General features: G+C 39.8%; 4 protein-coding genes and 1 long non-coding RNA gene across 12 annotated transcripts in view; 2 read left to right on the forward strand and 3 right to left on the reverse strand.

Moving 5' to 3' along the window:
* Window positions 1-395: 395 nt before the first annotated feature.
* LOC116922669 lies at window positions 396-2,094 on the reverse strand. Its single transcript, XM_032929031.2, has 4 exons — window positions 1,690-2,094; window positions 1,439-1,629; window positions 1,129-1,375; window positions 396-1,071 (listed from the first exon to the last, which is right to left on the reverse strand). The coding sequence occupies exons 1-4, from the start codon at window positions 1,966-1,968 to the stop codon at window positions 505-507; spliced, it is 1,284 nt and encodes a 427-aa protein (XP_032784922.2). The 5' UTR covers window positions 1,969-2,094; the 3' UTR covers window positions 396-504.
* A 207-nt stretch (window positions 2,095-2,301) lies between these two features.
* On the forward strand, window positions 2,302-5,889 carry LOC116922667 (dolichyl-diphosphooligosaccharide--protein glycosyltransferase subunit STT3B). Its single transcript, XM_045173962.1, has 15 exons — window positions 2,302-2,589; window positions 2,650-2,868; window positions 2,930-3,173; window positions 3,235-3,391; window positions 3,467-3,680; window positions 3,741-3,919; window positions 3,984-4,111; window positions 4,169-4,300; window positions 4,359-4,498; window positions 4,569-4,740; window positions 4,809-4,982; window positions 5,049-5,162; window positions 5,231-5,355; window positions 5,418-5,502; window positions 5,583-5,889. Exons 1-15 carry the CDS (start codon window positions 2,396-2,398, stop codon window positions 5,655-5,657), a joined length of 2,352 nt encoding a protein of 783 aa, XP_045029897.1. The 5' UTR covers window positions 2,302-2,395; the 3' UTR covers window positions 5,658-5,889.
* A 7,873-nt stretch (window positions 5,890-13,762) lies between these two features.
* On the reverse strand, window positions 13,763-16,768 carry LOC116922671 (kelch-like ECH-associated protein 1). The gene is made up of 11 exons (XM_032929033.2): window positions 16,618-16,768; window positions 16,150-16,418; window positions 15,965-16,079; window positions 15,735-15,898; window positions 15,499-15,648; window positions 15,324-15,437; window positions 15,137-15,262; window positions 14,848-15,076; window positions 14,400-14,790; window positions 14,134-14,343; window positions 13,763-14,077 (listed from the first exon to the last, which is right to left on the reverse strand). Exons 2-11 carry the CDS (start codon window positions 16,330-16,332, stop codon window positions 13,927-13,929), a joined length of 1,833 nt encoding a protein of 610 aa, XP_032784924.1. The 5' UTR covers window positions 16,333-16,418; window positions 16,618-16,768; the 3' UTR covers window positions 13,763-13,926.
* LOC116922672 lies at window positions 14,974-15,537 on the forward strand. Its single transcript, XR_004394135.2, has 2 exons — window positions 14,974-15,114; window positions 15,176-15,537. It is a non-coding gene; the product is annotated as an uncharacterized LOC116922672 (long non-coding RNA).
* A 708-nt stretch (window positions 16,769-17,476) lies between the features above and the next one.
* The window catches only part of LOC116922673, a 92,345-nt gene continuing 88,494 nt past the window's right edge, over window positions 17,477-21,327 (reverse strand). For all 8 annotated transcript variants that reach the window (XM_045173969.1, XM_045173968.1, XM_045173971.1 and 5 more), the window contains 2 exons: window positions 21,068-21,278; window positions 17,477-20,989 (listed from right to left, as the gene is read on the reverse strand). In XM_045173969.1, coding sequence (XP_045029904.1) covers window positions 18,273-20,989; window positions 21,068-21,278 — 2,928 coding nt within the window. In that variant the 3' untranslated portion in view covers window positions 17,477-18,272. The remainder of the gene's footprint in view (window positions 20,990-21,067; window positions 21,279-21,327) is intronic.

Raw genomic sequence — 21,327 nt, forward strand, 5'->3', positions numbered from 1 at the left:
ACTTCTTCCACGGCGACTGGACCCAAGTGTAAATGAGATGGGCAAACAGAATGATTCACAATCTTTTCTCTATGTGTGTAGAGCATTTTTTGTTTTGTTTTAAAGCAGGGGATTTCTTCTTCCCTTTTGGTGTTGGTTCTCGACCGACAACTGTGATCTTAAGACTTCTCTTTGACGCCATGTGGTCGTTCAGGACGAAAGGAAAAGAAACAAAAGGCGTAGAGTTTTTATGTTTCAACCGATTTGTTTACCCAGTTCAAAAGGTTCGAACAAACATCGGCTGAAACGACCAAGGGTGTGGACGTGTGGTCCCTGGGATATTTCGAGTTCTATCGCCTCTGCTGTGACTCGGCTGCTTGCAGGTATTCCCCTTTTATAATGATTACATTCGTTGGTACAAAAAAAAACATGTAATACCAAATTAGTCAACACAATCGCAAACAATTCAATTGGATTCGTCATAATGTCAATTCTCGTATAAAATTACGACTATCCGTTCTGGCATCAGCGTCGGCTGGAACGAGAATTGAAGTGTGAGTTCCCTGTGTTACGGTACCGCGAGTTCTTGGCAGGAGAACGTGGTTTGATCATACGTTTGGGTGGACCTCGTTCGTTGGGCCTTGTATTCCGCAAAAAATGCCTTTCACTGCTCGAGCTCCTCTTCCTTTTGTTATTGACTGGACTGCGGGACCTAGAGGAAGAGCGTGATCTGTGACGTGGATTGAAATTGTCTTTTCGTCGATACGTTTCGCGAGATTTGTTTAATTTTGGATTTTCTTCGCCTTTCATTTCTTCTGTAAATTCTCCTTCCTCCAGATTTTCATCAGTACTGGCAAGTTCGTCAAGTAAAGAAGCTTTTTCAGCGAGCAATTTGGGTAAGCCCTGGTTGCTGTCCTCCTGTTGTCGGGGTTGTTCACCATTGACGTTTTGGTTTGCATTTTTAAGATCCTGTTTAGCAAATGCTTTTCCGGATGCTGCGTTTGCAAGCCGTTGGAGGCGTCTTTTTTTGAAGTCAGCATTTTCCGTCGTAAAAGAAACAGTCACTTTGCCCATATGAAACGTGCACTCTGTCTAAAAACACCAGATTGATAACTGGCAGTTACTGAGGTTTCATTTAAAAACAACTACCTCATTTTCAATTGTCACTATGTTGCCTTTGACCTGATCTTTTTTCAGTACAAAGCATCTGGGAATAGTGGTAGATTGACTAGGGTTTGTCATGTAGTCTGGGTTGAGCATGCTTGCTTTTGATGAAGATGGAGTATTAATATTAATGTTGCTTGTCGGAGTGGAGGTGTCAGTTGGCGGATTGCTACTGATAGGTGGTAACATTTGATTGTTCCCTGCCCCTCTACGGAATATCAGTGCATCATGCCTATCGGAATCAATGAAAATAAATCAAGATTTGTAACAGACAATAAGCCTTAGTAGCAGTTACGCTCTTTGAAGTTCCTTCAGTTGTCGATCCTTCCTTTCAAGTTCAGCTTTTGCAGTTTTAAATATGGATGAAATATTACGCCTTAGAGCCAAATTTAGTTTATTGACTTTATCCAGTTCATTTTTTAATTCTGTATTTTGACTATCCAGGTTTGAACATTTTTGTTCTAAGGATTCCACTTTGGCTTGTAGCTAGTTTAACAATAGATGACTCACAAGAATGAAACATTTGTAAGAATAATTAGGGTATACCTCTTCAGCAACTAATTGATTCTCAAAAGTGTTGAGGTCACCATATAAATCAACATCTTCATCTGAGGCCTCCTCGGCTGAAAAGTCGACGCGCGTTCGCTTTCTGGGACTGCAGAGTTTGTTGAACCTTTCAATGACGTTAGAATTGGCGTCAGATTCTTTTATCGTTATTTCTTCTTGTAGGTCTTGATATATATCCACGTCATCCTCTTCACCATCTTCATCTCTTTTGTCGCCACAAAATGCACTCTTATCAGCGTCTTCGTTAAGATCATCCATTTTAAAGTTAGCTGACGCACTGAAAATGTTGTTTTGTTAATGGGCAGCAGCAGAATTTCCACACATTTCCCGCCTTGTAAACAATTTTTGGTAGTTTGTTTTCTAAGCTCAGTCTGCTCCACACACTATTGCAATTTTGTGAAAGATAAAATTACCCTTGGGTGAATGTGTTTATGTATTAAAAAGATCACCCATAAAGAACAAAAATAATTTTTTTGATTTCAATATACAGAAAAAATAGAAAATATTTCTTTTTCCCGATTACTCAGTTGCAAAACGTTATCTGCTGCATTATTTGTTAGATTAATTTTACCGCTAGGTGGTCATCAACGTGGCAGAAGGTGGTGGGCTATGCTAGATTGGCAGATGACAGACTGACACATCCACAAAGTTCAGAAATCCAAATTCGTCTGTTGTTGAAATAGCCATGGCGGCGACGAGTGTAGCGAAGCCGGCATCGAAATCTAATAAAACAAAATCTAAAGCAACACTCCTTAATGCGCTGGGTTACAAAAGTTTGTTAACGTTTACCATACTAGCTCTAGCATGTATCGCTGGTTTTGCTTCCAGATTGTTTGCTGTCATACGTTTCGAAAGCATCATCCATGAATTCGATCCCTGGTATATTGTTCGACTGAAGTGCAAGTGAAGACTATTTGTAATACATTATTGCTTCTGCAGGTTTAACTACAGAGCAACAGCATATATGGTCCAACATAACTTCTACAATTTCTTGAATTGGTTTGATGACCGGGCATGGTATCCATTGGGACGAATTGTTGGAGGGACAGTCTATCCTGGCCTGATGATCACATCTGGCTCAATTCATTACATCCTGCATGCTTTGAATATCCCAGTTCACATAAGGGATATTTGTGTTTTTCTTGCTCCTTTCTTCAGGTATTCAACTGAAAACTTATATAGTTGATTAATTGACTTCAATTAAAAATTATTTTTTCAGTGGTTTAACAGCATTGGCCACTTACTTTTTAACCAAAGAGCTTTGGTCTTCTGGTGCTGGGCTTTTGGCGGCTTGTTTTATTGCAATTGTTCCTGGGTACATCAGCCGCTCAGTAGCAGGAAGCTACGACAATGAAGGCATTGCTATATTTGCCTTAATGTTTACCTACTACTTGTGGGTCAAATCAGTTAAGACAGGATCAGTTTACTGGGCAACATGGACTGCATTGTCATATTTCTACATGGTAAATTTGGTTTTTTAAACAATCAACAAAACATGTTGCAATTTCTCTTATTCAATGTCAGGTTTCAGCATGGGGTGGATATGTGTTTATTATTAACTTGATCCCGCTTCACGTATTCGTTTTGCTGCTCATGGGGAGATTTTCGAATAGAATTTACACAGCCTACACCACTTTCTTCATTTTGGGACTCGTGCTTTCCATGCAGATTCCCTTTGTCGGTAAATTTTAAGACAATCAGTAAAAAAAAAAATCATATCATTTTCCCAACTTCACAAATATGTTTCGTCCTGTAGGTTTCCAGCCTGTTCGTACAAGCGAGCATATGGCGTCCTTGGGCGTTTTTGCTTTGCTCAATGCCGTAGCTGTTCTTCGCTATTTGCAGTCAAAGCTTTCTTCCTCCGAGATCAAATATGTTTTCACCATCGGAGTGCTGATTGCTGGTGCCGCTGTGTTTTGCGTCGTTGTTCTGCTTACATATGCTGGAGTAATTGCTCCTTGGAGTGGAAGGTACGCTAACACATTGTAATCTGCTGTCTCTTGAATCCTACTGAACGTTTATCAACTCAGGTTTTATTCCCTTTGGGATACTGGCTATGCCAAAATTCACATTCCGATCATTGCCTCGGTTTCTGAACATCAACCTACTACATGGTTTTCTTTTTTTTTCGATCTTCATATTCTGGTAATAACTTTCCCGGTCGGATTGTGGTACACCATCAAAAACATAAACGATGAACGAGTCTTCAGTAAGTCGTAGTCAAAGTATTGGCTGTGAAAACTAAATTAAAATGTTTCAATTTTTTTTATTAGTTGTCTTGTACGCTGTCAGTGCCGTTTATTTTGCCGGTGTAATGGTTCGTTTGATGCTTACGCTCACACCTGTTGTATGCATCCTGAGCGCCGTGGCGTTCTCGCGTCTCTTGGAGTTGTATCTAAAGGTAATCGCTTTTCACTCTGTGTATCTGAACGTCAGCTAACACACATTCTTTATTTAGGAAGAAGAATCGGCTTCAAAGGGGGGAGACTCATCTGATAACGACGAAAATGACGAGAAAGGCATGTATGACAAGGCCGGCAAGTTGAAGAAAATGAAACACGAACAGCTAAAAGAAAACGAGGCTGATCAGGTGAATTCAGTAAACTATATTTAATTTTAAAAAGAACCGAAACAATTTTGCTCTATAGGGTTTGGGAATCAACGTTCGCAGTTTCGTCGTCGTCGCGGTCATGATGATGCTTATGATGTTTGCTGTCCATTGCACTTGGGTTACGAGCAACGCATACTCCAGTCCCTCAATAGTTTTGGCTTCCTACGGTCAAGATGGGTACGTTTCGGTTGTTTTAATGGAATTTAAAGATTTTTAAAAATCAATTGTGACCTATTGTTCCATGCAGTTCACGCCAAATTATTGATGATTTCCGAGAGGCGTACTATTGGCTTTGGCAAAACACTCGTGATGATGCGCGTATTATGTCCTGGTGGGATTATGGTTATCAGATAGCAGGAATGGGCAATCGCACTACACTTGTGGACAACAACACTTGGAACAATTCACATATTGCTTTGGTAAGGCTTACTTTTACCTGTTTGAAAATGCAAGCAGTTCGAAGGAAGTATAATGATAAACAATGTAGGTTGGGAAAGCCATGTCTTCGAACGAAAGCGAAGCATACAAGATCATGACTAACTTAGATGTTGACTACGTTTTGGTCATCTTTGGAGGAGTTATCGGCTATTCCGGTGATGATATTAACAAATTTCTATGGATGGTGCGCATTGCTGAAGGGGAGCATCCCAAAGATATCCAGGTATTTCGTTTAGCGTGAGTAAAACCGTCTTGTACAACTTCCACATGGTTATTCGTTTGTTTTCAGGAAAGCAACTACTTTAGCGAACGAGGTGAATTTCGTGTCGACTCCGAAGCTTCTCAAACCATGCTTAATTGTTTGATGTATAAACTTTCTTACTATCGATTTGGCGATATGAAGGTAAACGTCCCAATCGAAGAAACACCCTATCCTGTATTGTATTGCATAATCTGTTGTGCGTTTATTAGTTGGACTTCCGCAACCCAGCTGGGTTCGACCGAACTCGTAATGCAGTCATCGGACAACGCTCAATTGATTTGACTTATTTGGAGGAGGCTTACACTTCGGAACACTGGCTTGTTCGAATATATAGGTTTGTTTGCTATTGCTTGTTATTTCTTTAAAAGACATGCTTAAAATACGTATCTACGACAGGGTCAAGAAACCACACGAATTCAATCGCCCCAAAATTGATAAAGCAGAGAGGAGATTCATTAGCAAGTCATTTGTTTCGAAAAAGGTAAGATTTTTAAAATGGAAAACAAAGAACAAAATTCATTGCGTTTTTCTTCTATTTTTGTCTGTTCTTTCACTTCATAGACGGCTAAAAAGAAGAAGGGGTCCATTAAGAACAAGCCAGTTGTCATACGGGGACAAAGACTAAGTGATCAGTAATTTCCTAGCCAGTTCTCTGACGACAATGAAGACAAATCTGCCTTGGAAAGATAAAAAAAATTTTGACGTGGGAAAAAATCAGCGTCCCAGTTACATTTTCCTCCCTGTACGGTTGTATCGATCACTAACAATTCCAAAAAATTGTCCATTTGGTATGTTGCGAATAGTCTTGAGTGTTGCCACCAACAATGCCGTTATCAGAGGTAATAAAAAAGGTTTCTTGAGGTGGAAATTGGGTTAGAAACACGTTATGAACGCATTGAAAACTCCTACAAATGTCATTGAATTGCAAGTGTTGATCTAAGCCAGTGTAGTCAAAAGTAACTTCTGAATTTGCTGAAGATTTGTATCCCAGTGTGACGTGGATACTGGCGGATTCGAAGTTCGGCTAGTTTTGTTCACGGTTAATGAACTTAAAACCCTTGAGACTTGCTAGTGTGGTGTAGCCATTCTGACATTCACAGTACATGTTTTGCACCACTCCATGGAGGACACGCATCTTCTTAACGCAGTGGTATTAACTATACGTTAATAAATTTTCATCTGGTTAACGTAAATGCAGCGAAGTGACATCTTGCACTACACGTTCTAGTGCGCGGTACGCCTGGACAGTTGAAAAAATCATAGAATCTGCCCCAAACACATCTAATGCGTATGAAATTGGACTTTTAAATACCTAAATCATGTTAATTCATCTAGATAAAATCGGTCTGCTCAAAATTCGTTACGGTACCGTTCAAGAAACAGCTCGTTGAAACGTAAGTTTTTTTAACTAAACAAATTTAGTTTGATGCTGTAAACTGTAAAAGCCCTTAAGTTACATTTATTATTTTGGTTTCTCAAAAATTCCAGAAGTGTGATCTGTACCCTGTATCAGGTTTTGACGAAACTATAAGCCATTTTCTTGGAGATTCAATGAGGCTTTCAAATACGAGGTCAGATTGGGGGGTAAGCCAATTGGTTTTTATGATACGGGTGAAAATTAGGGCATCAGGGAATTTTGTTATCTCCGAACGACATCGAGATACAGTCTTTAAATAAGGTAAGTGTGAAACAGTTAGAAAAAGAAGTTAAGGCTTTTTTTATGTACTTTGTCATTTAACATTTAAAAGATGTCTTTCAAAAATTTTTATTTAAAAATGAGAAATTTGCAACTGTAACACATGAATTTATTTCAGACTAACAAAGTTTCAGATTAATCCACTTGATGATGCTGAAACACAACATTTGAAAAGAGCCATTTTCATGATAATATCAAACTGATATTTCTGATACTATAACAACATTGGAAAGTAAAATTTTTGGCAAAAAACTGGGTTCAGCCTGCATATTAGAAAAGATTATTTAACACAAATAACTCAAAAATTATCAACTCCAGGTAAAAACAAAGTTGATTTTCACGATCCTCGTTCAACTTCATATTTAAATCATGTATATTTATTGCTATAGTTAACCAGACTAGGTTTGTGAATCTTGTTCTTGGATTTATGATTTGTTTTCTCGTCAAATCAGCCGTTTTGGAAATATAATGAATAATTTTGCCGTATCAAGCTAGCGCTGTAGCGTGCTGGCGCACAACTTGGTTATGGTTTTTTATGTTTTTTTTTTTTACTTTAAAACCTACGACCAAACAAAGTCAATTTTCGTGATCAGCATTCAATTGCGAATCGAAATCATGTATTTTTCACTAGATCTAGATTTTGGCGAAAAATGAAAAAGTGGGAAGGCTATACCCTTCTCATTTTTCTCAAAATCTGCAAAATACGAAATCTCTTCAAATTGGTTGAAAATCGCACAGTATATTCTTAATTGAATGCTGATCTTGGGGTTATGATTTGTTTTCTCGTCAAATCAGCCGTTTTGGAAATATAATGAATAATTTTGCCGTATCAAGCTAGCGCTGTAGCGTGCTGGCGCACAACTTGGTTACGGTTTTTTATGTTTTGTTTTTTTACTTTAAAACCTACGACCAAACAAAGTCAATTTTCGTGATCAGCATTCAATTGCGAATCGAAATCATGTATTTTTCACTAGATCTAGATTTTGGCGAAAAATGAAAAAGTGGGAAGGCTATTATACCCTTCTCATTTTTCTCAAAATCTGCAAAATACGAAATCTCTTCAAATTGGTTGAAAATCTCACAGTATATTCTTAATTGAATGCTGATCTTGGGGTTATGATTTGTTTTCTCGTCAAATCAGCGGTTTTGGAAATATAATGAATAATTTTGCCGTATCAAGCTAGCGCTGTAGCGTGCTGGCGCACAACTTGGTTACGGTTTTTTATGTTTTTTTTTTTTTACTTTAAAACCTACGACCAAACAAAGTCAATTTTCGTGATCAGCATTCAATTGCGAATCGAAATCATGTATTTTTCACTAGATCTAGATTTTGGCGAAAAATGAGAAAGTGGGAAGGCTATACCCTTCTCATTTTTCTCAAAATCTGCCAAATACGAAATCTCTTCAAATTGGTTGAAAATCTCACAGTATATTCTTAATTGAATGCTGATCTTGGGGTTATGATTTGTTTTCTCGTCAAATCAGCCGTTTTGGAAATATAATGAATAATTTTGCCGTATCAAGCTAGCTCTGTAGCGTGCTGGCGCACAACTTGGTTACGGTTTTTTATGTTTTTTTTTTTTACTTTAAAACCTACGACCAAACAAAGTCAATTTTCGTGATCAGCATTCAATTGCGAATCGAAATCATGTATTTTTTACTAGATCTAGATTTTGGCGAAAAATGAAAAAGTGGGAAGGCTATATACCCTTCTCATTTTTCTCAAAATCTGCAAAATACGAAATCTCTTCAAATTGGTTGAAAATCTCACAGTATATTCTTAATTGAATGCTGATCTTGGGGTTATGATTTGTTGTCTCGTCAAATCAGCCGTTTTGGAAATATAATGAATAATTTTGCCGTATCAAGCTAGCGCTGTAGCGTGCTGGCGCACAACTTGGTTACGGTTTTTTATGTTGTTTTTTTTTACTTTAAAACCTACGACCAAACAAAGTCAATTTTCGTGATCAGCATTCAATTGCGAATCGAAATCATGTATTTTTCACTAGATCTAGATTTTGGCCAAAAATGAAAAAGTGGGAAGGCTATACCCTTCTCATTTTTCTCAAAATCTGCAAAATACGAAATCTCTTCAAATTGGTTGAAAATCTCACAGTATATTCTTAATTGAATGCTGATCTTGGGGTTATGATTTGTTTTCTCGTCAAATCAGCGGTTTTGGAAATATAATGAATAATTTTGCCGTATCAAGCTAGCGCTGTAGCGTGCTGGCGCACAACTTGGTTACGGTTTTTTATGTTTTTTTTTTTTTACTTTAAAACCTACGACCAAACAAAGTCAATTTTCGTGATCAGCATTCAATTGCGAATCGCAATCATGTATTTTTCACTAGATCTAGATTTTGGCGAAAAATGAAAAAGTGGGAAGGCTATACCCTTCTCATTTTTCTCAAAATCTGCAAAATACGAAATCTCTTCAAATTGGTTGAAAATCGCACAGTATATTCTTAATTGAATGCTGATCTTGGGGTTATGATTTGTTTTCTCGTCAAATCAGCCGTTTTGGAAATATAATGAATAATTTTGCCGTATCAAGCTAGCGCTGTAGCGTGCTGGCGCACAACTTGGTTACGATTTTTTATGTTTTTTTTTTTTTTAAAACCTACGACCAAACAAAGTCAATTTTCGTGATCAGCATTCAATTGCGAATCGAAATCATGTATTTTTCACTAGATCTAGATTTTGGCGAAAAATGAGAAAGTGGGAAGGCTATACCCTTCTCATTTTTCTCAAAATCTGCCAAATACGAAATCTCTTCAAATTGGTTGAAAATCTCACAGTATATTCTTAATTGAATGCTGATCTTGGGGTTATGATTTGTTTTCTCGTCAAATCAGCCGTTTTGGAAATATAATGAATAATTTTGCCGTATCAAGCTAGCGCTGTAGCGTGCTGGCGCACAACTTGGTTATGGTTTTTTATGTTTGTTTTTTTACTTTAAAACCTACGACCAAACAAAGTCAATTTTCGTGATCAGCATTCAATTGCGAATCGAAATCATGTATTTTTCACTAGATCTAGATTTTGGCGAAAAATGAAAAAGTGGGAAGGCTATACCCTTCTCATTTTTCTCAAAATCTGCAAAATACGAAATCTCTTCAAATTGGTTGAAAATCGCACAGTATATTCTTAATTGAATGCTGATCTTGGGGTTATGATTTGTTTTCTCGTCAAATCAGCCGTTTTGGAAATATAATGAATAATTTTGCCGTATCAAGCTAGCGCTGTAGCGTGCTGGCGCACAACTTGGTTACGGTTTTTTATGTTTTTTTTTTTACTTTAAAACCTACGACCAAACAAAGTCAATTTTCGTGATCAGCATTCAATTGCGAATCGAAATCATGTATTTTTCACTAGATCTAGATTTTGGCGAAAAATGAAAAAGTGGGAAGGCTATACCCTTCTCATTTTTCTCAAAATCTGCAAAATACGAAATCTCTTCAAATTGGTTGAAAATCGCACAGTATATTCTTAATTGAATGCTGATCTTGGGGTTATGATTTGTTTTCTCGTCAAATCAGCCGTTTTGGAAATATAATGAATAATTTTGCCGTATCAAGCTAGCGCTGTAGCATGCTGGCGCACAACTTGGTTACGGTTTTTTATGTTGTTTTTTTTTTACTTTAAAACCTACGACCAAACAAAGTCAATTTTCGTGATCAGCATTCAATTGCGAATCGAAATCATGTATTTTTCACTAGATCTAGATTTTGGCGAAAAATGAAAAAGTGGGAAGGCTATACCCTTCTCATTTTTCTCAAAATCTGCAAAATACGAAATCTCTTCAAATTGGTTGAAAATCGCACAGTATATTCTTAATTGAATGCTGATCTTGGGGTTATGATTTGTTTTCTCGTCAAATCAGCCGTTTTGGAAATATAATGAATAATTTTGCCGTATCAAGCTAGCGCTGTAGCGTGCTGGCGCACAACTTGGTTACGGTTTTTTATGTTGTTTTTTTTACTTTAAAACCTACGACCAAACAAAGTCAATTTTCGTGATCAGCATTCAATTGCGAATCGAAATCATGTATTTTTCACTAGATCTAGATTTTGGCCAAAAATGAAAAAGTGGGAAGGCTATACCCTTCTCATTTTTCTCAAAATCTGCAAAATACGAAATCTCTTCAAATTGGTTGAAAATCTCACAGTATATTCTTAATTGAATGCTGATCTTGGGGTTATGATTTGTTTTCTCGTCAAATCAGCGGTTTTGGAAATATAATGAATAATTTTGCCGTATCAAGCTAGCGCTGTAGCGTGCTGGCGCACAACTTTGGTTCGGTTTTTATGTTTTTTTTTTTTACTTTAAAACCTACGACCAAACAAAGTCAATTTTCGTGATCAGCATTCAATTGCGAATCGAAATCATGTATTTTTCACTAGATCTAGATTTTGGCGAAAAATGAAAAAGTGGGAAGGCTATACCCTTCTCATTTTTCTCAAAATCTGCAAAATACGAAATCTCTTCAAATTGGTTGAAAATCGCACAGTATATTCTTAATTGAATGCTGATCTTGGGGTTATGATTTGTTTTCTCGTCAAATCAGCCGTTTTGGAAATATAATGAATAATTTTGCCGTATCAAGCTAGCGCTGTAGCGTGCTGGCGCACAACTTGGTTACGATTTTTTATGTTTTTTTTTTTTTACTTTAAAACCTACGACCAAACAAAGTCAATTTTCGTGATCAGCATTCAATTGCGAATCGAAATCATGTATTTTTCACTAGATCTAGATTTTGGCGAAAAATGAGAAAGTGGGAAGGCTATACCCTTCTCATTTTTCTCAAAATCTGCCAAATACGAAATCTCTTCAAATTGGTTGAAAATCTCACAGTATATTCTTAATTGAATGCTGATCTTGGGGTTATGATTTGTTTTCTCGTCAAATCAGCCGTTTTGGAAATATAATGAATAATTTTGCCGTATCAAGCTAGCGCTGTAGCGTGCTGGCGCACAACTTGGTTATGGTTTTTTATGTTTGTTTTTTTTACTTTAAAACCTACGACCAAACAAAGTCAATTTTCGTGATCAGCATTCAATTGCGAATCGAAATCATGTATTTTTCACTAGATCTAGATTTTGGCGAAAAATGAAAAAGTGGGAAGGCTATACCCTTCTCATTTTTCTCAAAATCTGCAAAATACGAAATCTCTTCAAATTGGTTGAAAATCGCACAGTATATTCTTAATTGAATGCTGATCTTGGGGTTATGATTTGTTTTCTCGTCAAATCAGCCGTTTTGGAAATATAATGAATAATTTTGCCGTATCAAGCTAGCGCTGTAGCGTGCTGGCGCACAACTTGGTTACGGTTTTTTATGTTTTTTTTTTTACTTTAAAACCTACGACCAAACAAAGTCAATTTTCGTGATCAGCATTCAATTGCGAATCGAAATCATGTATTTTTCACTAGATCTAGATTTTGGCGAAAAATGAAAAAGTGGGAAGGCTATACCCTTCTCATTTTTCTCAAAATCTGCAAAATACGAAATCTCTTCAAATTGGTTGAAAATCGCACAGTATATTCTTAATTGAATGCTGATCTTGGGGTTATGATTTGTTTTCTCGTCAAATCAGCCGTTTTGGAAATATAATGAATAATTTTGCCGTATCAAGCTAGCGCTGTAGCATGCTGGCGCACAACTTGGTTACGGTTTTTTATGTTTTTTTTTACTTTAAAACCTACGACCAAACAAAGTCAATTTTCGTGATCAGCATTCAATTGCGAATCGAAATCATGTATTTTTCACTAGATCTAGATTTTGGCGAAAAATGAAAAAGTGGGAAGGCTATACCCTTCTCATTTTTCTCAAAATCTGCAAAATACGAAATCTCTTCAAATTGGTTGAAAATCGCACAGTATATTCTTAATTGAATGCTGATCTTGGGGTTATGATTTGTTTTCTCGTCAAATCAGCCGTTTTGGAAATATAATGAATAATTTTGCCGTATCAAGCTAGCGCTGTAGCGTGCTGGCGCACAACTTGGTTACGGTTTTTTATGTTTTTTTTTTTACTTTAAAACCTACGACCAAACAAAGTCAATTTTCGTGATCAGCATTCAATTGCGAATCGAAATCATGTATTTTTCACTAGATCTAGATTTTGGCGAAAAATGAAAAAGTGGGAAGGCTATACCCTTCTCATTTTTCTCAAAATCTGCAAAATACGAAATCTCTTCAAATTGGTTGAAAATCGCACAGTATATTCTTAATTGAATGCTGATCTTGGGGTTATGATTTGTTTTCTCGTCAAATCAGCCGTTTTGGAAATATAATGAATAATTTTGCCGTATCAAGCTAGCGCTGTAGCGTGCTGGCGCACAACTTGGTTATGGTTTTTATGTTTTTTTTTTACTTTAAAACCTACGACCAAACAAAGTCAATTTTCGTGATCAGCATTCAATTGCGAATCGAAATCATGTATTTTTCACTAGATCTAGATTTTGGCGAAAAATGAAAAAGTGGGAAGGCTATACCCTTCTCATTTTTCTCAAAATCTGCAAAATACGAAATCTCTTCAAATTGGTTGAAAATCGCACAGTATATTCTTAATTGAATGCTGATCTTGGGGTTATGATTTGTTTTCTCGTCAAATCAGCCGTTTTGGAAATATAATGAATAATTTTGCCGTAACATGCTAGCGCGATCTATCTAGAGTCAATGTTTTACTTTTGTTTTTTTCCATCCTTATACATACATATTTCATTGGATAATGTTGAACAACGTTTTAATTTATCTCCCTCGATCCCTGGATCTTCGGCATACCACACCGATACTCTGGCATTTTGCCACGAGTTGTATTGTAAGACTGTATCTCGATGTCATTTGGAGACAACATTTACACACTTTGAGCAATAATGAAAAAATTTATAATTGTATGATATCTCTATTTGTCAATTTTCTTTTTTTTTAATTATTTATCTGGACCATTCTTATTTTCAGTGTGTTAGAATTTTCTTATTTGTCCTTCATTTCTGTCAACCACACTTTGATAAATTTTTACGCAGTTTATGCAGTTTCAAATTAGTGAGTGAAAGGCACTTTTGTAATGCCCAATTTATTTTTATTATTATTATATACACGGTGATTATGTACATCAAAAAAGATTAAACCATTGATTCATGACTTCGTGACAGGAGTCTATTTTACAATTTAGATAATATAACTAAGGCCTTTGATGAGTAGCGTCAACCGGGTGCCGAATGCGCAGAACACGGAGAGCAGAAAACTGCAGATGCATGACCGGAACGCGGGCAGCTCAGCGGTGGGCCAACACGCCATTGATCAGTTTCAATATTATAAATTTCTACTACGTCGACCACGCTGGTTCCATTGAATCTAATAAAGGCAATAAGCTTAGAAATATATTTAAAGAGGTACATTCAATTACATACCCTCCCATGGCGTAGATTTGTTTTTCCAGGACTGCTAAAGTCAGTGCACTTCTAGCTGACAACATCGGACTCAAAGGTGTCCAGACATCTTTTTCTGTGTCGTATCGTTCAAAAGAATTCAGTTGACCAGTAGGACTCATTCCGCCAGCGACAAAGATGTATGGCCCAAGAGCCACTACTCCGGCACCACTTCGTTGTTGATTCATCGGACTGCAAACGTCATCGTTGTTAGTTTCAAATCACACTCGGAAAAAATAGAATATTACCTAACAAATATCCACTCGTTTTTTTCTGGGTGGAAACATTCAACAGTTTTTAAGCGGTCTACTCCATTGAATCCTCCTATAGCGTAGAGTAATCGATTGACGACAGCTGCCGCTACTCCTACACGAGGGCTATTCATGGGTGCTACCCATTCCCACTGATCGCGTTCAGGATTATACCGTTCGACAGAGTCCAAGTGTGTCTTGCCAGACGCTCCTCCAATTGCATAAAGATAGCCATCGAGTACTGCTAGCCCAGGTCGATGTCTAGTTTGAAGTAAATCAGCCCGCGATTGCCAAGTGTTACTTGTGGGATCGTAGGCGTTTACGTGACCACTATCACCCAATGCTTCAGGAACGTTTTCTCGGCCACCAACGGCATACAAAAGACCTCCTATATAAGATAAAACAATCAATAGTTGTATCATTCGAAAAACTGAACGAGTCGTACGCAAAAAAGCTCCTCCAAGGCCGGAAAGCGATTTCGGTAATGGCGAGAGTGGGAGCCACTTATTTTCGCCGACAGAAAAGGCTTCGAAGAGATTAAGGGAACGACGTGAGAATCCAGCTACAATGTAAAGAACACAAGGAGCTGAGGGAGTTCTTTGCGGTACACACGGTGATTTGTGAAGCGACAATTCCTGAAAAATTTTCGCCAAATGTTCGCGACAAGCTGGTACCTACGCAATAAAGAATCTTTGCAACATAACAAAAATGTGTAAGATTTTTACAAAGTATACTTTTTTCAATATATCACAGTTCTTCATTTGGTCCTTTAGGAAGCTGGGTGAGAGATAATGGCAGCGGACTGCTCCTAAAATGTCTTCCATTCTAGGCCGTCTGTGCTCTTCATTACTTCGAACCCACTGGGATATATACCGCATCGTCAAATGGTGAATTAAATATGAAGTCACGAGACATTTTCACCTTTAGAACTGCGTTGTATACATCTCGTTCTTCCCTAACATTTAAATGGTCTCGTCGGATAAGTGCTACTAGTTGGCATGAACTCAGCTGCAAAAATTCTTCCTCTTGGCAAACCTGAAAAACAGAAAACTTTATAAAGTGTTTCACTTTGAACACACAGAAGTCCAAAATATACTTGAATAAAGTGCTGATCAATAAACTCATTTGCAGCTTTGTACAAATTACTACAGTGATGCTGCTCAGCAAATGCTGCAATACCAAGAGCATTACTTGGATCCAATTGGTTTTCGAGGAAGGTGCAACAGGCCTGAATCACTGGAGATACCTGTAAGGGATTGACAGTCCATTTGTTTGTTATCACAATCACAACATCATGCAGTGTTTAAGCTGCTACATATCATGACAACATACCTGCAGCATACTCGCTGTGGGAAGCAATTGGCAGACAACTAATTGATTGATCACAATTTCACCAGTATAAATGAAAGAAAGAAGTTTGTTCATCACAGTTGGGCAAACTCCTTGTAACTTTACAACAGACGCATCCTTTTCTCTGAGGCCACTCGTGAACATGGCTATGTTGTAAAACAGCATGTCTTAAAAATTGTCACACAAAATGTATCATGTAATGTCTCTATTACCCTTAAAGTACGGACTGGCAGCTGCCAATACTATCTTGTGAGCATGAAAGGATTCATTTGCCACATCCAACCGTACATCTGTTAACATCTGGTTATGCTTCATCACATACAGACTCTATAGAAAAACGATGTTAATTACCATTTCAGTTAGTGTAGAACCTAAAGAAATTTTTGAAAACTTTTACCTTAAGCAGATCATATTGATAAGATTTAATGCAACACTTCATTTCTCCTTGAGCAGTGAATGTGAACGAAGCAGGATCCAAACCTGAAACTAAGCTGTGATCGCTGGAAGCTTGAGAGCAGTGTGACCGTAGTTTCCAACATTGTGATAATCCTGTGTTTGAACAACCAGGATTGCTGTCCATTGTGAACTAAAACGATGGCACTTTTCGACGAACCATAAAACACACGACTTCAGTAGTTTGATCGTGACAATAACTTCTCTCCTTTCCTGAGTTTTTCATAGACAAAGAACATATGTCACAACACCACAACCAGTAATGTGGAAACATTTTAGGAAGATTTCATTCAAACACATTTTCATACAAGTATTTCAAAACCTGACAAGCAGGGACTGAGACTACAAGCCTCAGCTGTTTTCAGGTGAGGTACTAATGAACAGCATTTAAATTTAGCTATGTCATGCTTACTCTTCCCTTCCTCCTTTTCTTTTCCGTTCAGAGTCCACGCAGTTATCAACATTCGAGTACGGCAGTCTAAGATAAATAGTCGACTACTTAGCACACTACCAAGTCGACTATGACAGAACCGGCCCCATATATCCGATTACGTACTTAATTACACACCCATTCTTATACCTACCAGAATACACTTTTGCCGCGTATTCCCTCGTCTTGTACAACGGCTAGGTTCTCGGGGAAATTAATCAGGAGTTAACTTTGCCTTCAAAATGTTCAATTTTACGAAACTGACCAACTTCTATGCTACTCTATGCTAAAGGAATTTCTTTGTTTACTGTGCCAAATGCTAATGTAAATTGATGCAGTAATCGATGATGAACCACAGGCAAATATGGCTCTAAAAAACACGATTCTTAAGAACTTGAGCTGCACCTGGTTATCATTTGATAAATTCAGAAATAAGACAACCAATAAGAACCAGTTTTTGCAATGCGTTAACCCTCTCCGGTAGAGCCAGTATGGAAAAAATATGCTTTGTCATGGTGCAGCCTTGCTCCAGCACAAAAACAACAAAACAAAAATGTGATAACAAACGACCGAGAGCACTGATGACGGGCCAGCCTTATGTAAGCAGCTGTCGAAAGACCAAAGTTTATTTCCGAAAAGAAAAAGGGGGGAATAGAAGTTTGTAACTATCGTTTTATCAAATTGACTTTCATACTTAGACTAACCTTCTTCCCATGCACGTTTTCATTTGTTCTGCTATTACAATTATTATTTTCCTTCTTTTAGAATTCATAAAATATTTTTTTTCACAAAATATTTTATTTGTTTAAATTTTTTTACAGAAAAGAAAATACAGTTGATCTTTTAAAAATGGAAATAAGGATTGTGTATTTAAAGAATTACACATATGACAAAAGTTGAACATATTGTACAAGAATAAAGTGCACTTTTGCATGTTTTCAGCCATTTCAATTCACAAGAACAAGGGACAAAAGCTCTCCTACTTCGAGATTCCACGAACTTGGTGGCTATTTTAAATTATGAAATTCAATACAAAAAAAAAAACACGAGAGGAGGGAGTAGAAAACGGTAATAATAATATTAGGGATATTCCCATGAAATCATGTTCTTTCTTTTTTTTTTTAAGGCAGTTAATTTTCTCTTTTTTTTTTTCTTTTTTCTTTTGGGAGACCGATGAACCAAATAGCTGTTCTGTATGTACAAAAAAACAAAACAAAAAAAAAAACCTGGTGCTTGGAAGCATGTGGGGGTGGGTTTCTTTCTTCTTAAGAGTTATGTTGAGCAGAATGACATCATTAAAGAATTATATATGCATGCGTGTATGTATGTAGGTATGTAATATGTACTTTTATGTATATATGTATAATGTATATTTGCAGCACTTAACTATTGTAGATCTGGAGCAAATCTGAAGCGGGTAATCTCAAACATGAAGTAGGATAAACTTATTTCATCCCATTCTCTCTTTTCCATTTTCTTTCCTTTCCTTTTCTTTTCATTTTTCAAGTGTACAGTGTCAAGGTTGTGAGGCGGGGGGGACGTTGAAAGTCTTTCCGTCTGCCGCGCTGGTGAATAATACAAATTTTTGATGAAGTCAATCGTCTTGCAGTGATGATGGAATGTTACAAGTTTGATGGTCAAACGTAGGATTCCTCTCCGTAACTATCGGTTGATTCGGATCGCTGTCGCGTCTGCTGCTGCTGCTGGTGAGCAGGAGGAGAGCGATACGGTGGCGGAATGCTGGAACCGCTGGACACGCTCGAATCGCCATTGAAGAGAGCCCGTAGTTGAGAGACACTCCAACTGATTTCTGCCCGCCGGAGTGCCTGACTAGTAGCGGAGCTCGGTGTCTGCTGTTGCGGCTGATTCGGGAAGTCTGGCTTCTCTTCTTCAACATCTTCGTCGTCCGATCCGTCTTCAGACGACACCTTGTCCAGCGGCGGGAGGGAGTGAGATCGGTGAAGCCCCAATCCATCCCTGCCGGTGGAGGAGTCTTTGGTTCTCGGACGACTGCGTTCCGTTTCCACGGCAACCTCTCGTCGTCTGTTGACACCTCGAGTGTTCTTCTCGTAGCGGCCGACCGTCAGCTTGGCCGGAGGCGCTTCGTCGGCCGAGGAGCCGGAAGGAGTCAGGCTGGGCTGCGGTGAGAGAGAAGTCTGCGTCTCAATTTCGCAAAACTGAGCCCAATGTCCAGACGTTTGAATCTCCTGATCCACTCTCCTCTCTTGGTCACTCATTTCCGCTTCCTGTTCGTCCTCCTTGGTAGAAGTCCAATCCTCGCGTCCGGCGTTGTTCTCCATGGCCGTGCGGAGGTTGTGCGTGGAAAAGGCGAACGAGCGATGCAGGGGAGTGTAGCTGTTCTCTATCGAAACGACGCTCACGTTGTTGCCACGGGTGCGCTCTTTGCGCGGAAGCGACGGAGGCTGAGTCGGACTCGACGTTCCGCTTCCGTCCAAACTCGACAGGATGGAAGCGTCCATGTGAATCGTCACCGGCCTCGTCCGACTGGACGAAGGAGATTGCGCCGCATTGCTGATGCGCATCCGAACGGGATTATTCGAACGCAGGTGGATCTTCTGCTTAGGCGGAAGCGGAGGGATCGGATCGCTCTTGGGCGGTAGTGGCGGCGGCGTGTGTCCGTCAGCATCCCATCCGCATTCTTCCGCCTGCTGGCTGTTCAGGCGAATCGGCGAGGCGCGCACTTGAATTAAGCTGTTGCTGCTGTTCGATTTCTCTTTCCACGTTGTCCAGTTGGTACCGCCCGTCACTGGTGTGCCCTGGTGTCTCTGGCGCCTACTCATCATAGCTTCCTCGTAGCTGGGAATATCCGGCGTTCCACTCAGCGACCCGCTGCCGTTAGAATGGACCGAATAGAGACTGGTATCCTCGGGGCGCTGCTCGCGCGAACGACGTCCGCCGTTGCTCGCGTAAATGACCGTGTCGTAATCGGCGTACCGGCTGGACCCAGTTGGCGGAGTGGCGGCGTAGTGAGAAGGGCGAGACGAAGAGCCGCTGGACGCGGGCACACAACTGACGACGGGCCGGCGTTCTGCCTGCCTCGATCTGTGTTCATGGTGCGGAGTCGACGTCGTCGCCATCCTGCTGGAACTGTTGGTACTCCCACTGCTCAACCGGCTGGAATGTTTGGTGGACGGTGTTCCGTTGCTGGGGTACACAATCGATCCCATGCCATCCTGCGATACGATGATGTGAATGGGGGCTGGAACCGGAACGGTTAGTGCTCCATAGGTGGACTCCCAGGCGGAATTGACGGCTCGATAATCTTTGGATCCGCGCGAATTGGAACGGCTAACGTGCGGAGTCGAGTCGTCATCACTGAGCGTGCTGGAGTCGTAAGACCGATCGGCCGTCGAGGCCTGCTCCTCGGCCGTGATGTGCGGTGTGGAATGACTGGGACGGATGGATCCGCCGGAGCAGGATGGACTTTTATGCCCGTTGGCACGGCGATCCGGTTCGTCTACGTAGAAACGCAAGCCTTCAAGATCGAGATTGGCGTCGGACTTCGATCGACGGGAAAGTTCCATGCAATCCATGGCCATTCGGCTGCCGACGGGCGGAGCAGGAGCCCGCCCTTTGCGATGAGCGGCCGGTTTCTTGTAATTCTGATGATAATGGATCTCCGACGATTGATTGACATTGGCCAGGCTTTCGTCGGATGCGCTGCGGCGCAGCATCATGCCCGACATGGGGGGCGAATCGAATTTGACTCCGCCCGATTGTTTGCGGTTGTGCGACTTGCGTCTGAACCAATCCTGCCGCTGGAAATGCGATCCGGACGACTGGTATTCTTCGCCCAGGACGACAGTTGGAGTGGCTTTGGGTACGGCGTAGACGGCGTCATCCGACATCTTGCGATAGACGGCATCCGGACGTGAATGATTGTAAACGGGTGTGTAACTCGACGGGCCGCCGTTCAATTTCCCATAACTATCCAATAGGCGGATGGAGCCATTTTGGATTCCGTTCTTGTCTCCGTTGCGGATGGACGGAACTGCGTACATGGAACGGGTTTGATCCATGCGACTGGACACGATGGTGGCGGACGCAGTGGTCGAACGAGATCGCATCTGAACGATCCCATTTCTGGACTTGTCGCGGTCCGATCCACGGCCCGACGACGACGATTCGCTCCCTTCTTCCATGTCTTCGTCCGGTGTGTAGAGCTGCGTGTCAGAAAGCGTCAATCCGGAATCGCGTGACAAATTTGTCACCGACATCTTGTCACGTCTCAGGTGCATCGAATGAACGTGGTGATGGTCGTGTTCGAGCCCGTCACTCAACAGTTCCCGTTCCAAACTGTCGATGGATGAATCATCCCGACGCATGACATCCGCTGCAATTTTAGAAAAAAAAAAATATAATAAAAAAAAATTGAATAAATAAATAATTAAATTGGATGAATAATAATTACAGTGGTAGAGGCTATGCAAGCTGTCTGATTCTTCATTGCCAGAATCGTGCTGCATCAATCCTTGTCTGGCCATGTGTTTCTGTACGGGAGCTTGGCGACTCCGGCTGTGACCGTTGGTCGTCACGCCATTCGTGTTACAACTCACTCTTCTACTGTTCTGCGCTTCCGGTGCGGATGTGGCTACTGGTGGTTTGTCATTCAACAAATTGGCCTGCAGCGCGGACGGTATGCGTCACATTTTTTCATTTTTTTTAAAACAA

This window comes from Daphnia magna, linkage group LG5 (genome assembly GCF_020631705.1).
Source record: "Daphnia magna isolate NIES linkage group LG5, ASM2063170v1.1, whole genome shotgun sequence".
NCBI classification, from domain to species: Eukaryota; Metazoa; Arthropoda; class Branchiopoda; order Diplostraca; family Daphniidae; genus Daphnia; species Daphnia magna.